The 16759-nt window shown below is 45.8% G+C and overlaps 1 protein-coding gene across 5 annotated transcripts in view; it reads right to left on the bottom strand.

Annotated features, from left to right (window-relative positions):
• KCTD15 (potassium channel tetramerization domain containing 15) overlaps nucleotides 1-16759 on the bottom strand; it is a 65006-nt gene that overhangs the window by 19067 nt on the left and 29180 nt on the right. For all 5 annotated transcript variants that reach the window (XM_082233523.1, XM_082233522.1, XM_082233525.1 and 2 more), the window contains exon 3: nucleotides 59-203. In XM_082233523.1, coding sequence (XP_082089649.1) covers nucleotides 59-203 — 145 coding nt within the window. The remainder of the gene's footprint in view (nucleotides 1-58; nucleotides 204-16759) is intronic.

Raw genomic sequence — 16759 nt, 5'->3', positions numbered from 1 at the left:
CTGAAATAAATGGCTTAATAAGAGAACAAACTGATTACAGGTTTCTGGCCTGTCTTACCTTAAAGTCTTCTGGGAGCAGCAGTTTCGATGTTCTTAAGAAGCTTAAGATGTATCTGAAAATTTCACCATCTCGATCAATGAAATAATGTTGTTTTAAACTGTCCAACACAATAGGTTCCGTGCCATTAAACAGCCGGCTTATTCTGGGAGGGGGAGAAAAAGGAAAAGGGGTGGGCACAAAATGGGAGTAGATGGTCACATGATCTTGCGAGAATCACAGAATCTTAAGACAGTAGTTTAGCAGATCTGTTGCTGAATCTCAGAAGGCTCTTTTATGGTCACCTGGCCCACCCTTTGCCATCAGGGTTCCTTTCAGATATTTTGGATGCTGGACCTGACAAGAATTATAGTCCAAAACGCCTGAGGGGCACTAGGCTGGCCAAGGGTGGCTTAGTCCAACCTCAAACTCCAAGACAGGAGCTGACAGAAATAGAGTTCACAATGCACAGTAAACTGTGTATAGCACACTCCCCCATTTAACCAACACTATCTTTGTTATGGTGAGTTCATTATTAGGGTAACCCCAAAGATTGACCCAAATTTCCCACAAGGGGAAGGCTGCCCATTACCCACAAAATTATGATTATTATTTTTAGTAGTAGTATGCTGTGGCCGGAAGGTAAGTGGCATTTCCATGCGCTGCTCTGGTTTCGCCAGAAGCAGCTTAGTCATGCTGGCCACATGACCCAGAAGCTGTCTGTGGACAAACACCGGCTCCCTCGGCCAGTAAAGCAAGAAGAGCACCACAACCCCAGAGTTGTCCACAACTGGACTTAATGGTCAGGGGTCCCTTAGCTTTACCTAGTAGTGGTAGTAAGATCACAGGGCAATTCACGATATAAAAATACAAATTAAAACCATAAAATAGTATAATAAAACAAAAATAAAACAATACCCCCCTTCCACAGATACATTTAAAACACCACAGAATATTAATCAGCCAAATGCCTTGTTGAAGATAAATGTTTTTGCCTGGCGCCTAAAGATATGTAATGAAGGTGCCAGGAGAGCCTTCCTGGGGAAAGCATTCCACAAATGGAGAGCCACTGCAGAAAAGGCCTGCCACCCTCCAGACCTCTCGTGAGAGAGGCACCCAAAGAAGAGCCTCAGCTGATGATCACAGGGTCTGGGTCAATTCATATGGAGAGAGGCGGTCCTTGAGGTATTGAGGTCCTGAGCTGTTTAAGGGTTTATAGGTAAAAACCAGCACTTTGAATTAGGCCCGGAAACTAACTGGCAGCTGGTGCAGTTGGGTCAGGATCAGCACAATATATTCAAACTGTCACATCCCAGTGAGCAACCTGGCCGCCAAATTCTGCACCACAGCCATGACCCAGACAGCCCCAAAGTATTCACTTCTGTAAAAGCACACCCTCAAAGAATCTGTCATCCTCTCCTGTCCGTCACACTGTTGCAAAGCGTGCTTTGAATCCTAAAAAGAGCCCTCTTCTCAGACTACACTGCCTTCCTTGCAGAAGGAATCCCTTTAGCTCCTTCTCTTTCCCCTCCTAATTTGTTTGCATCTCTCAGGAACCGCAAAGGTCCCACCAGAATCGCTAGAGTTTGGGTGTGATTTTTCCACTCGGGTAGTTTGGGGACAGGCAGCTGCCTGCCTCCCTGCATGGCCCAGATCGGAAAAGGCTCTTTTTGATGTTGCGCTGGTCTCCCACTTCATGTATAATTTTCTTTCCACTATCGCTCCTAAATCTGGTGTTTCCAGTTCCTTCTAATTTAGTAATCATCTGCAGATTTCATTAGTGTGCCATCTACTCTCTTCTGGATTAATTACAGAGATAGCTGAAGTTGCTGGAGCTCACACAATTCCCTGCTGAACGCCAACGGAAGGTCCCACCCTTCTCTGGAACCCACCATTTGCGGCTGGTCACTCCCTGTCTTGTTTACAGATTCACCACCCCAGAACCAAGGCAGGTGACACATACATGGAATTGTTTGGCATTTGAATTAATTAGGTACTTGTCCAATATGTATTTGCAAATCCCAGTGCACAGTCTGTTTCTCTCCTGCTCCCCTTCCCTCTCCTCACCACCACAACCACTAAGCCACAGCTATTATGAAACGGTATCAAATAAAGCAACTCAGGTAAGGAATAAAGGTAGCGACTATTTTGTGCCTAATTGATGTGTGACCGTAAATGCATAGGTACTTTTGGACCTGGAAGAGGGCAGAATGGGGCGGGTTTATGTGCATGGTATCCAGGGGTGGAACCTGCACAGAAAATGTTTGCCGCCTGTATAGGATGTCAGGCACAGTCACATGCTACATGGAACACAGGTACGAGTTCGCCCAGTTCAGAATTGTGGTTCTCCAGAGTCCCAGATGAGATTCTCTCCCAGCCCTACCTGAAGATGTCGGGGACCAAACCTGGGAGGTTCTGCATACAAAGCAGTTGCTCTGCCACTGAGCTACAGCTCGGTGGCAATTTCTCCTCTTACACAAGCCGGGGTCAGCAATTGCTATGGCCCTCTGGAACGTGGGCAGCTCCACACTCGGCAAGGCGGCCTTCCTTCACAACAGCTTGTGTGGATGGCTTGCCCGTGACTTGCATTCACAACCCCGGGAACGTTGGAGTTCCCAGCATTCCCAGGTTTCAAGACGAGGATTATGTCACTTGATGTGCTGCCTATGGAGAATGTTTCTGGAGTCATCCTTATTTTCTCAAGATCATTTGCTTTCTGTCTGATTCTCAGCTCAGGGGAAGCCCTTAGGCCACAGGTCTATTGCTCTGCTGACTTGGGATGACATTGTCAAAACAAAACAAAACAAAACAAAACAAAACAGCATTATTTTTTAGGTAAAGAACTTAACCAACAAATGATCTTCACATTCAGAAATATCCAAGAAGTCCAGAGGAAGGCAACCAAAATGGTCAAAGGCCTGGAAATGATGCCTTATGAGGAACGGCTAAGGGAGCTGGGCATGTTTAGCCTGGAGAAGAGGAGGTTATGGGGTGACATGATAGCCATGTTCAAATATATAAAAGGATGTCATATAGAGGAGGGAGAAAGGTTGTTTTCTGCTGCTCCAGAGAAGCGGACACGGAGCAATGCATCCAAACTACAAGAAAGAAGATTCCACCTAAACATTAGGAAGAACTTCCTGACAGTAAGAGCTGTTCCGACAGTGGAATTTGCTGCCAAGAAGTGTGGTGGAGTCTCTTTCTTTGGAGGTCTTTAAGCAGAGGCTTGACAACTATATGTCAGGAGTGCTCTGATGGTGTTTCCTGCTTGGCAGGGGGTTGGACTCGATGGCCCTTGTGGTCTATTCCAACTCTATGATTCTATGATTCTACTTTGCATCCCCAAAGATTAATCTCTGTTGTTTTAGCAACCTGAAGATTGAACTCCAGCTTAGATCAGTGGTTCTCAAAGAGTGTGGCAAGAGAGGATGGCAAGTGTGGAGGGAAGATTCAAAGACAATCAAAGAAACATTTAAACATTTCAGTGTGGAACCTCATACCTTGCACTGAATTTCTATACATACGTAAAGGTATGTATGTCAGAGGCTCGTTTATAATTATATTTTGAGAGTGATCCATGTCCATTGTTTTCTGCTTTCTATGTTATAAATCAAGCAACTAATATGAGTTGTTGCTTTTTGTTTTCCAATGTATTTCTTACCAATAAAAATAAGGTGTGGTGCAAATAACTCTTTATTATGAAAGTGTAGCCCAGAGAAAAAAGTTTGAGAACCACTGCCTTAGATCTTGGGAGTCAGGAAAGGGTTAACTGCATCTGGGCACTATGTGCATGACTGGAACTGGAATTCCACTGACTTTTTCTTCCTTTTGGTTAAAACTGGAATCAATTAGTGGGGGATACACTGATAAGACTTGTGCTCAATCTTGTACTGAATTAATTGAGCAATGCTGTAGCTTTCAAGAACATTTACAGTAGTGATGAAAGTAGATTAGATGTTTGCTGGGACTCCCATAAAGTTACGACTTTAATTATGAATGTGGGCGAGCTGTTCTGCTGGTGTTCTGTGCCTGCCCTTTCCTGCTTCCTTTTGCCATGCATCTCCAGATGTTTCCTTCCTCCTGATTTTTCTTCAAGGCAACCTACCGACTGACTGCACACAGCCTGAAATGGGGCAAGGCCAGTGTTGTTTTTTTCTGGGAAGAAAGGTGGGGGAAACTCACCATCAAGTTTGCTTGTTTATTGCGGGCCCAGTCGCAATGCCGCTCCCCACCTGCTGGGCAGTGGCTAAATGTAAAATGGGATTAATAAACTCAAGCAGACAATGATCTGGATTAGAAATGGCCACAACTTTACGACTATAGGTGGATTTTTTTGCTCAGACACTGGGTTTATATCTGTTCTAGCTCCCCAGACAAAATTATTATTATTATTATTTAATTAAAAAGGGTAAAGGAACTCAGTTCTGTCAAACTCCTGCCCCCCCAAAACCATGGCCAAGGACACTCAGGAAGTGAGAAGCTTTACCTTCTGCAAGGTCTAATGGCTGAAAGCTTTCCAGTCAAGTCATTATTGGGTGGACAGGAAACTTATTTTTTTACTTAGTTATTTTCTTATGTTTTCTTACACTTTCCTACCTTTCTTCCAGCATGGACCCCAGGGGGCTCTCAGGCAGTCTCCCACCCAGGCACTGACCAGATCCAGACCTGCTTAGCTTCAGCAAGGTGATGGCCTCTTGTGCCTTCAGACCAAACACCCAATAACCAAACAGGGCAAACTGGAAGTTCACACCTGTGGGCATTGTATCATCTTTAGCGGCGATTCCTTCAAGAAAGGGGGTTGGATTAGATGACTCCTTGAGTCCTTTCCAACTCTACGATTCTATGAATTCGGTTTCACTGCAAAAAATCCTCAACCGTATGCTGAAGAACCGAGTAAAACAAAAGTATTCTGTCTACTTATTTCTAAATTATTATTATTTTTAGTCCTGCCTTTTAGGGCCGAGCTCTCACCAGGCGACTTTCAAAGTAAATTAGGATTAAGAACATTGCAATCAAAATAATCTCAAAACACAGAAGAACCAGAAGAAGAAAAAAAACCAAGCCAAAGCTTGGCAGTGGAACAAGAATGTTAGGGTTGATCGAAACACAACCTAAGTAGAAATGAAGCCCACCCCAAAGATGGAAGGGGAACTCTAACGCTACAGCACCACCAATGAGAATGCCCTGCCCCAGATCCCTGCTAACTCAGTATTAAAGCCACGGATGCCCAGAAATTCCATGCAGGTGAGCTCAATCATCCTCACTTCAACCCCCATATCTGTGATCAGTTATTTCCAAAAACCTTCAACGATCCTCAGTTACAAGTTAGTAGGCGAAGATAGCCCTTTCCTCCATGAATTTGCTTCATCCTCTTAAACCCATCCAAGCTGGTGTCTATTAATGCCTCCTGCGGGAGTGAGTTCCATCGTTTAACTGTGCACTGAGTGGAAAAAAAGAACTTTTCCTGTCCTGAATCTTCCAATCTTCAGCTTCAATACACGCCCTCTGCAGGGGGGGGGGGGAGATCTATATCCACTTTCTCCATTCCATGTCTAATTTTACAAACTTCTTACTTGCCTTCTCTGTAAACCAAACAGAAACATTTCCTCATGGGGCAAGTTGCCCCACCCACTTGATCATGTTGGTTGGCCCTTTTTTCAACCTTTTCCAGTCCTACAATATCTGCTTGGAAGTGAGGTGACCAGAAGCTAATTCCAAATAACTCACCCACCCTGTGTCCCCAATGACACATATATGAACACCATGACAATATGAAACTAGGAGAAACCTATCAAGCATCAGCAACAAGTGAGCATGGCAATCTGGATGTGAGGCTCTTCCTAGTTGGCATGGGAGGTGTTAGGCAGTGAGTCACATTGTGTAAGAGTAAAGAGTTACTGCAAACACACAAGGGCACCTGTTTTTGTCACCTGCGACGTACTAGAGTCGATGCACTTCCCACAAACCCTTCCCCATCATCAGCAAACACAGCAGCTTTGTTTGTGCCTGCATTGCACTGGGCCAGGTGAGAGGCAGGATTCCTGCACCGAGAAAAGGAGGTGCCACAGATTCTTCTGGTCTACCCTTCTCTTTGAAATGTTGTGTGTTCCCTGTGTGGAGATTTGCTTCTTTCTTTTGCTATGAAAGGGCACTGTGTCCCGTGAGCCCCCACCTGATAGCACAGGGAATGCATGGGGAATGTTTTCCAAATTGACGGATGACACAAACTGCCCAGGGTATCCAATACCATTGAAAGAAAGCTTCTCCACCCACTTGAGGCCCGCCTATCATAAATGTTGAGGAAGAGGCAGTTTCAAAATGGTGGCAGGTGGAGGTAGCGTTGGGCACAATCAGCTGTCACTGACTGACATCATTTCATTTGGTATCCTATCCACCTTTGGAAATCGTTAAATCATACTTTTCCCTTCCTGGCTCCACACGTCTCTCCAAAGTATTTTCCCCCATTGCCTGTAATTTCTTCTCCCCTTCTCCTTTTCACACTCAACAGACAACCTATTCCCTTATGAAATAAATTTATTAAACTTCTTTCATCCCTCCTTCTTTTACATCCACTTCTTTCTCCTACAACAGCATTCTTCTTTTATCCCCTTCCTTCTTCCTCTTCCCAATTTGTTTATTATATTTTTTAATATCAGCTTATTATTACTACATAGTGTTGTTGTTTTTGTTGTTGGTCGTTTAGTTGTGTCCGACTCTTTGTGACCCCATGGACCAGAGCACGCCAGGCACTCCTGTCTTCCACTACGGCCCACAGTTTGGTCAAACTCAATTACATAGTATTAGTAATTATTAAATAATATCCTTCTGGCTCACTTTGTCATTTTCTTCAATACATTCTCCAGCCCTTTCTCCTGAGGAAGGCCTTCTTTCCCTTCTCATCCCCTGCTTCCCGAAATATTTATGTTTCTCCTGGCCACCTTTGCTCAACATACAAGGCGATGCCTCTCCTGGAACTGGTCCCATCTGGTGCAGCTAAAGGGCAGGAAAGTGAGGAGCAGGACTTGGGCAGGCAGGAGGACTGAGGCCCAACTGAAGGTGGCCCAAAGCCCAATGGTGGGTCCTGGCTGCTATAATAATAATAATAATAAATAATAATAATATATTTATACCCCGCCCATCTTGCTGGGTTTCCCCAGCCACTCTGGACGGCTCCCAACTAAAGGCAGAATTTGACAAATATATGGAGGAGAAGGTTATCAATGGCTTTCAGCCACAATTGTTATGCTTTGCCTCCATGGCTGGAAGCAGCAATGCTTCTGAATACCAGTTGCTGGAAATGGCAGGAGGGCCCTTGTGCTTGAAACCTCCTTGAGGTTTCCCATGGGCATCTAGGCGGACACTGCAAGAATAGGACACTGGACTAGATAGCCCTTTTGCCTGATCCAGCAGCCTTGTCTTGCTCTGCAGGGCAGGACTGCCAGTAGACAGAAATCTGAGAGAAGTGAATTTTGGTGAAACGTCAGGGCTATGGTAAGAGCTGTTTAGGAGTGGAACAGATTTGCCTTCAGTGGTGGCCAGCATCCTTTCACTGAAGGTATTCTGACAAGCATTGGTGAGAGATGCTGTGGTTGTATCTTGCATTGCAGATTCTGCAGTCACCCCTGGAACCCCTTATTTCTTCCTGTCCTCCTGAATATCTGAAGACAAAAGAGAGCCACGGTTGAACTTTTACCACTAATCATGGGTTTTTATAACAAAATAAACTGGCAGGATCCATCAGAGACTTCTCTTCTTTCTCATATTGCCTCAGTTGCCAATCAGGTTTATGCTTCTCCATAGAGAGGTCATCCAAAAAAATGTGACCAATAATTACAGCCGAAGTTGAGTTAACGAACATATGGGGAAATGTTGTATGTTCCCATTCAGTAGATTGGCTGGGTACGCTCCTTTTGGTGTTTAAATAGACACCTTTGGCCAAATTCCATCCAGGATATAAAACGGCAAGCATAATAAGCAACCATTATGAAAAGTGGAAGCAGTTTGCAAATGACTAGAACAGAGGACAAAGTATTCCCTTTCTTAATATGCACTTCTTGAGTGGGATGATTGAAGAGGCAAAGTATTTTGGATACAAAATTGCAAGTTATTTGATGGGTTTAAATTCTGCCACAAACAATGGACTTTATTATTTATGGCAAACATTTTGTCTATGTAAACTAGGTTGCAGATTGTTGGAATATACGATAACGCTTGCAACTGTGTTAGTAGCCAGCAGAATATAGATTTAAAATCAAATCCAGACAGCCTCAGCTGCCAAAAAAGCAACTTACTGTAGCTATAGAGTGTAAGATTTAGGAAAACCACATGTGGCCGTGTGGAATTGTATGCCTTCAATGCTACGGAGATAGGAAGTAGGAAAAGGGAATCTTTACATGACTGTTTGATCTGAAAGGGTTGGATTGATATGGCCCCTGTTCTCTAACTAGCAATGGGTAAAACACACACAATAAACCCTATTTCCTGAAGCTCAATTTATCTGATCGTGGCTATATAAGGTTAGGATTATCAGGGAGGAACTCAGGGCTGAATTTATGTAGCAACTGGCCAAGAACAGAGTAGAATCCAATATCCAAAGAACTCTCGCTTTTGATGTTAAAATCCAAAGTCTTAAGCCCTTACAGTTGTGAAGGTGTTAATTTAAAATGTGGGGTCAATGCCTGCTTGGAACCTTGGAGCCAGAGATGGGCCTGAAAAAGATTTCTAGTGACTGGGGGCAAGAATTCATGGCCCAGCCCCCAGGGCCCTGCCGGACTAACAAATTGGGGATAAATTAAGTAGACAATAACTGCAGAGCAATTATGCCAAACTGAGAGAGATTGCACACGTCTTCAACTTGACTTGCCAGTGTGCAAAGGTTTTAATTTCATATTGTTTATTTTGGGAATTTATATCCCACTCATTACAATGTGATCTCAGCAGTTGTGTGAATGGCCATATTAACAGCACCATGCAACGAAAGTCAGAGAGGTGAAGTTTTATTAGGCTGGCGGCTGGGCAACCCGAAGGCTGGGCGACCCTGTGGCAGCGAGTGTGTCTAGAGGCGGGACGGAAGGGTGCGTGCGCGCTGTAGGTACTGAAGCGAAGACTGTAATCCACCAGGAGATCGGAGGTGTAGCTGCAGCACATGGGCTGCAGACGCGATGATTGATCCTTCCTCCAACTGCAGGAGACCTACGAGCATAAGTCCCCCCCCAAAAAAACCCAAGCGATTTCAGCTCTTTTTGGCTTGCGGTGAGACGGAGCACGCAAGCGGGCAGGGCGAAAAGAATTCCCTGATAGTGATTTCAGCTCAGGTAGTTGAACAAAGGAGCGCTCCGCAGAGCTCCTGCAAAATGCTCCACGAGGTAACAAGGGTGCACCGATGGATTCCTGAAGTGATCAGCTGGTAGGCGAAACGTGGGGCTAGCCGGAGAAGAGAGGGCGAGCCCCCTCCACTCCGGCCTTAAATAGGGCAAGCCACACCCCCTCCAGCCAGCCGATTGGCTGGCCGGGAGGCGCGGCCGGACGGGATTCCCTTGTTCGCTCACATGGGGAAGGGCGTGATGCCCGCAACCCCACCTCCTGGGGCAGGCCCGGAAGTGGCTTTACTTGATAAGTGTCTCTGGAAGCTGATCTGCATTTGGGGCAGGCCTTACTCAAAAGTAATGCATGCTCTTCTTATGCTCAAGCAGTCAGCTGGTGACTGTTTTAAGGGTGCCAAGCAATGAATCAGTGTGTGCTCAGACAGGTATATACCCCCCCCCCCGAATCTGATATAGCCCTGAGGCTGTTGTGTCACACCTCTAAAGTCATGCTATATTGAGGGTGGAAAAATATTTTGTGCTGGCTGTACAGTTGCACCACTTCGACATTTATGGCTACCAATGGCTACTAGCCTCCACAGTTGAAGGCAGGGATGCTTCAGAATATCAGCTGCTGGAAATTGTAGGAGGAGACAGTGCCCTTGTGAAACATGGATGCTGGATGAGATCGCCTATTGGCCTGATCCAGCAGGCTTTTCTTAGGTTCTTTTATCTACACCAGAATTATAACAAGAAAATCCCTTGAGGACATCACAGTTTTACTTGCCAGACAAAGCGGAGGACAAATATTATCTTTGCATTCCTAAACTCCAGCAGCACCTCTGTGGGGGGTTGGGTGGCTGGAAATGTTTCAGCTTTCCCTGATATGTCAGGAAAAGGCAACCCTAAACCCCCATTCCTTTCTGGTCCTCCCCTCGTGCCCCCACCCCAGTAGCCTGCTCACATTGCTCACTTTTACTAGCAGCTTCTCAGTTTGCTGGAATGGCAGCAGTGTTTAAGTCGGAGAAGAAAGCACCGAGAACATTAATTTTGGCAATTAATATTTAACTGTTCCGTAATATTTGTGCTATTTATAATTTATCTGTTTACACTCATTAAAAATGGATGCTGTAGACAGTTCCCTTGCCCCGTGTCAAATTGTTTCGTAATTGTGCATTTATGGAAAATATGCCCTGAAAGGTGTCCTTTTGGATTCTTATTTGTCTGGGCGCCCCGAGCGCAGGGCTCTCGCATGGCTCTGTCGCTCCACTTTCCCCCTGCTCCGCGGTGCTTTTCTCCACACTCCGGCTGTTTGATCCCAGACACAACAGGAAGGGCAAAGCGAAGTTGACAAGATCTCTGAGGCCTTCTCGGCACTTGATATGGAGTCTGTCAATTGTGCTTTGCTCTTCGGCTCAGACGTGGAGCTCAAGCGGCAGAGGTAGGAAATCAGGACATCGCCAAGCTGGAAAGAAGATCTCAGTGGGGGGAAAAGCGCACCCCCCCTCAAGCCAGGGAAAAGAAACACAGGGGGCTTTTTTCCATTGTTGACTGAGAGCCACACAAGGCTATATCATACTTGTTGTTGTTGTTACATTTCTAACCCATCTTTCCTCCAAGAAGCTGAAAATGGAGGCATATGTGATCCCCCCACCTCTATTTTTCACAACAACTTTGTGAGATGGTGACTGGTCCAAGGCCACCCAGGGAGGTTCACAGCCAAGTGGAGATTTCAACTCTGGCTTCCAAGGTCCAAGCCTGAGATGCTAACCTATATGCCACACTACCTCTCACACCAGCAAGGGATGGGCCAAATATTGTAGGACTGTGGAAACAAATGCTCCTCCACCCAACCTGATCATCTCATTCTGTCATTTGTGGCAGGTCACAAATTTCACAGCTGCAGAAGCCACCGACTGCTTGAGTGATGTAGCAGTATTTCCTCTTATCTTCCAGAGCTGTGCTGAGAGATTCCACAGCAGAGTGTGTGAGGAGAGGGAGAAAAATAGTGTGTTCTAAGCAATGCAGGAATGAGTTTCCTTGTTCCCTTCCCAACAAATAAAGAGCTTCACGGCCTTTGAAAGCTCTCCTCAAAGGCTTGATGGAAGAGGGGAAACACCACAGCCTGTGAATGAACTTGCAAAGTCAGGTCAGCAGCACTGTGTTGTTGGAGAGATGTGCCCCAGAACTCTTGCAGGGATTTTGAAATGGCAAAACAACCCTGAGTCCTCATCTGGGAAAAAGGTGGGATATAAATAAATAAAGTAAGAATAATAATTTGATACCTAAGATGTGTATTTTTGCAACCCAGTAATTGTAATTGTGTTATAATGGCTGCAACGCGTTTTGGGACCTTAGGTGGGCAAATGATGATGATGATGACAATAATAATAATGACGACAACAACATCAGGCTGCATGAGATATGATTTGGGCCTCAGCTCTCAGTCTCCAAAAACGGTTAACCCAACTTTCATAAGGTGGTGGAACTGGAATGACAGAAGCAGCGGTTCTGCCCCTGGCCTTCTTCTCTCAAATCCCCAAGTCTCTCATTCATATCTCTGAAACCTCGAGTTGCTCAGTAAAAAACTAAAAAAACTAAGAAAACCAACCCAAACCTGGTGCTGATCAAGGGCAGGCGAATTGCCTCAAGGAAACCAGTGAGGAAGCAGCAGCAGTTTTATCAGTTATCGAGACTTTCCCAACAACGCCTGCTCCCAGCTACGCCGAAGAAATTGCCACAGGGCTTTCCTGGGGCCAAGAAAGGTGCTCCAAACTGCTTGCATGAAACATTCTTTTCTGAATCTCACCGCAGCCTGCAAATCGTTAAGTATGAGGCATGCCTAACCAACAAAATAAATGAAGGGGGTGCACGATTCCATCAGATTTAAGGACCAGCGACTGTGTGAATGATGAGTCTGCTTGCACCCAAAAGCAATCCAGACCCAGATGCCTGCTCTTAGGAATGTAGGAAGCTGCCTTATAGTGACTCAGACCATATGTCCATCTAGTTCAGTATTGTCTACACCAGGGGTCAGCAACCTTTTCCAGCCATGGGCCAGTCCTCTGCCCCTCAGACCATGTGGTGGGTCTGGCTATATTTTGAATTTTTTTTTTAACGAATTCCTATGCCCTACAAATAACCCAGAGATGCATTTTAAATAAAAGCACACATTCTACTCATCTAAAAACACCAGGCAGGCCCCACAAATAACCCAGAGATGCATTTTAAATAAAAGGACACATTCTACTCCTGTAAAAACACGCTGATTCCTGGACCGTCCGCGGGCCGGATTGAGAAGGCAATTGGGCTGCATCTGGCCCACGGGCCTTAGGTTGCCTACTCATGGTCTACACAGACTGGCAGAGGCTCTCCTGGGTTTCAGACAGGGGTCTCTTCCAGTCCTATCAGGAGATGCCATTGGGGCTTGAACCTGGGACTTTCTGCATGCAATGCAGATGCTCTACCACTGAGCTACAGCCCTTCCCCAAATAGTTATTCAGATTTGCAGGGCTACAGCCACCTAAATTATATTCACAGCAGAGCCATTGAAATGAATGGACCTGAGTTAGGTCACACTGGCACCATATGTTGAAAAAGCCTTACAGGTGCCTTGGGAAAAGGACTGATTGTTCAACTGTTCTTGAGAACTGTAGTTCTGTGGGGAGTAGGGGTCTCAAAAGCAACTCTCAGCACCCTTAACAAACTACAGAATGTGGGATGTAATCCACTGGGAGCAGTCAAATACAACATTCCTGGCTTTCCTAGAGGGGACATGCAAGGGGATGTTTGGTCCAGCCAGTCAAACTTCCTGTTCCTCCTGGCCTGGAGCATCCTTCTTTGCATGTGATTAGTGGGTGGGCGTGACCTTTCCAGACCTGGCAAAAGGCCATGGCATGCTGCCACTCTCCCTCTTTTCCATCTTCTTTTTGTCCTGTGAACTTCCTGGAATGAACTGCTGGCTGCCAACCAAGCAGTCCCTCAGGTCATCTCCCTTATGGGGTAAACCAGTTTTTATACATTTGTAACTTTAAGCCTTAAGCCTGCTTTCAGGGGTCACACTGTGCTCTGCCTGGTCATGAGTAAACTTTCTTTTTATTGCTTATGAATAAGACTGTGGTGTCTTTATTCTTTTAGGAGGGATTCAAGGGGTCTCACCAGGAAAATATTAGAACACATTGCAATCTGGACAAGCCAGATTGAACTGCGTATTGTTTTAAGAAACTCACACGGGTTTGCAACTAGTTTTCTGCTGTGTAAAGGGAATGCACTCTGCTAAGTAAAGGAACTTGCTAGCACAAATTAGGAAGGATATTAATAAACAGTATATCCTCTCCTGCCACCCTGAACATTCCCACACAGAATTCTTGGGGGCTGTGGGGGAGAGGTGAAACTCTGGTATCATAGAACTTTAAGCATATGCTATGGATGTGGCATAGTCCTATCCATCAATTTCTATGAGTCTATTTTGCGTGTAACTATTGCCAGGTGTAACCTAAACATATTAAAGTGACATATCTCGCCTTCCTCTTTGGCAAAGGGCTCAGGTATGGACTGTGTACCTGCTACGTGCTCCCCACCTCCCCAGACATCGGAACCGTGCTGATCTGCACTGAGGTCTGCTGAAGAGGAGTGGAATACAAATTGCTTACATAAATAAAAGGACCCCTTGATAAAATTAAGGGCAGATGTCAAACAAACATGAATATGTGAGTGTGCCATGTGTGCTTCGGCTGAAATTATCAGGCAGTAATAGCGTGGGGTTTGCCTACTTTCAAACCATGGCCTTATTTCCTGATTTGTGACCTTTAATTGTAGTGATCCAATTAATGGTAGGATATAAAGTGCTCTGGATTCTTTCACTCCTGTGTGTCACTGTGCAAGGTTAAGGCTTCTCTGGTTGCCCCCCCCCCGCCCCCCAAGGGCAGGAATGGTTTCAATTTGCATTTCCTTGCTTTAGGAACTTTAAAATTATCCCAACCTTATGCACAAACTCTGCACTTAATGGGGCTTTCTCCCACTGAATAAATTACACCTCGCCTGACAGTCGAAAACTAACTTTCCTTCCACATATACCTAAGAGAAAGTCCTCACCCGCCCCACACATTTAAACCAGTATCGTTCCACTTTGAACAGTGATGGCTTCCCGCAACATCTGGTGGGCACCATGTGGGCTGCCCTTGCATAAAGGGGTTGCTTACTTCCTTTTCGCACATATCTAGAGGCAGAAGGGGACTGGGAAGGTGAAAATTCTCTTACCCAAGACCTTGGAACGCGTGAAGTCATATATGGCAGCGTGGGCTGATGCAGAGGAGCAGAGACTGCGTTCTAAGAGCCACTGCAATCCTGACTGGTCCCACAAGATAATAGGCTTTCTCCATCTCTAATTTCTGTAATAACACTGTGTTCCTACCTTTTGACTTTGATGCTGGAGTGCCACAGGAGCATGTTACTTCTTCAGTGCTTTTGATGGATATTACATCCACTAACTATTAACCACCTGGAGGAATGACTAGATATATTTCTACCGCCGAGATTTAATACTTTTATATTTTTCAGTGCAGATGAGAATATCTTTTTTTTTTTTGCCAAAGATGGGAGCTGGCTGTACGCAATCAAGACATATTTTTAAAAGTCAATGTACCAAAGAGAGGCTGCGCTGAGAAATCTCTTTTAAAGTTCCCCATGCATGCGTGTGTGTGTGTGTCAAACTTCCAGGAACAACGGATGAGGGGATGAAAGAGAATTGAGAAGTATACGCAGTGCGCTCCTGAATTTGAATAATGAATCCAATTAGGGTTTTTTCCATGACTGATACAAATGCTGATCCAACTCAAATCAAGTGGGAAAATTGGACAAAAACGTTTGCCAGCTATCAAACAGGGCAGGCCTCTGCTATTAAAGCACTTTTGGATGGCAGAGGTGGGGCTTGGCTTGGGGTGAGCAGGCCTGCAATGAAAGAACTTACAAGGCAGAGTGCACCAGCCCTGCTGGAAGACACAGCGACCACATTCACACAACCGTTTATTCCATTTCCCCAATGTTTCCCTAACTGTTCACTTCCATATCACAGCCGAGCTCTCACACGATGCAAAAGCCACTTCCGGAAAATTAACAGAATTCAGTGCTTGTTTTGTGCTCATTCTCATGATATTTGATTCCAGAAAGAAAGAAAAAATACCTGTTTGCAGCTCCCTTTACCCAGAAAATCGCAGGAGTTAAAGTGACAAAATTTGGGGCAGTATATCGGAGAGGCAGTTCTGTCCTGCTGTTTTCATGGGGGAAATCATGCAGCAGGCCTGTACAGAAGGGGTGGGAGAATAGTGATGCAGTTCAGTGATGCTCATTGTTGTGTCACATCACAGCCACTGGTGTGGATGAAATTTAGCATGACATGCTGGTATAGCGTTCAAAAAGCCACAGTTCCATAACACAACAGGTAGTGCAGTGTGAAAAGGATATTAGAAAATGGGACAGAAGCACTAGCACTATAACCGGAAAAACTAATGCAACATTCCCCACATCTGAATGCCCCCCTTGTTGCATCCTGGTGAGTCTTCTTCTTACAAGCTCCAGCAGCACAGTACAGGCAGTGGTTGGCTTGTGGGTGGAGAATCCCTGCTGCGAAATGCCATTCTGAGGATGCCACTTTGGGGTTGCCATTAGAGTGAGGCACTACCCTGAGCCTATTTCACAGCCCTTGCCCTAGCTCCCACCAAGATGACGGAAGCACTGACTAGAGAAAAAGGGAGAGATCTTGATAGACGCAGAGAAGACATCTCGGCTCAGCAACAGGCAATGGGTCACAGCAGCCGCTATGCTCGGCCTCAGCAACAGGCAGAGGTGAGGCTAGCTGGACAAGCAGCAGCGGTCCAAATTTAAGATCAGGTCAATGAGTTGAGAGCGGCACAAAAGCAATGAAGCTGTTCCAATAGGTTGACACACCCACCTGCCAAGCTTTGAAAGCCGAGCCAAGCTGCGCTTACTCACAAGACTCTTAGGCCTTGTGAGACTGCGCATGCGCAGGAGCTCATTGCATCAGGGAGGATGTGCCTGTTCCCAGCAATGGGAGTACTTCTGGGTCCTGGGTGACCAGGTTGTGCCCCTTCCTTCTGACTCTCCATCCCTAGTGGTGGACTGATGCCTCTCGCTGCCCCTTGGATTCTATTGGTGCTCTCCTCTCTCCAGGACAGAAGAGGGGAGATGGGAGTCCTGCTTCCCCAGCAGGGGACAGTACCCACCTCCTCCGGCCTCTGTACCCAACTCTCAGCCCCTCCCATATCATCCTCCAGTTACCCCTCCGTACCCATCACTGCCTGGCATGCCACTCCTGAGCCAGGAGACACCCTGAGACTCATGACAACCCCCAGCTTGGTTGGATGTGTGTCGCTTGGCGGGAAAGTGGGGAAAGAAAGTTGCT

Source organism: Podarcis vaucheri (genome assembly GCF_965113315.1).
Source record: "Podarcis vaucheri genome assembly, chromosome: 7".
NCBI lineage: Eukaryota > Metazoa > Chordata > Lepidosauria > Squamata > Lacertidae > Podarcis > Podarcis vaucheri.
Note: the sequence above shows the minus strand (reverse complement) of the source record. Positions and strands in the feature narration are given on the sequence as shown.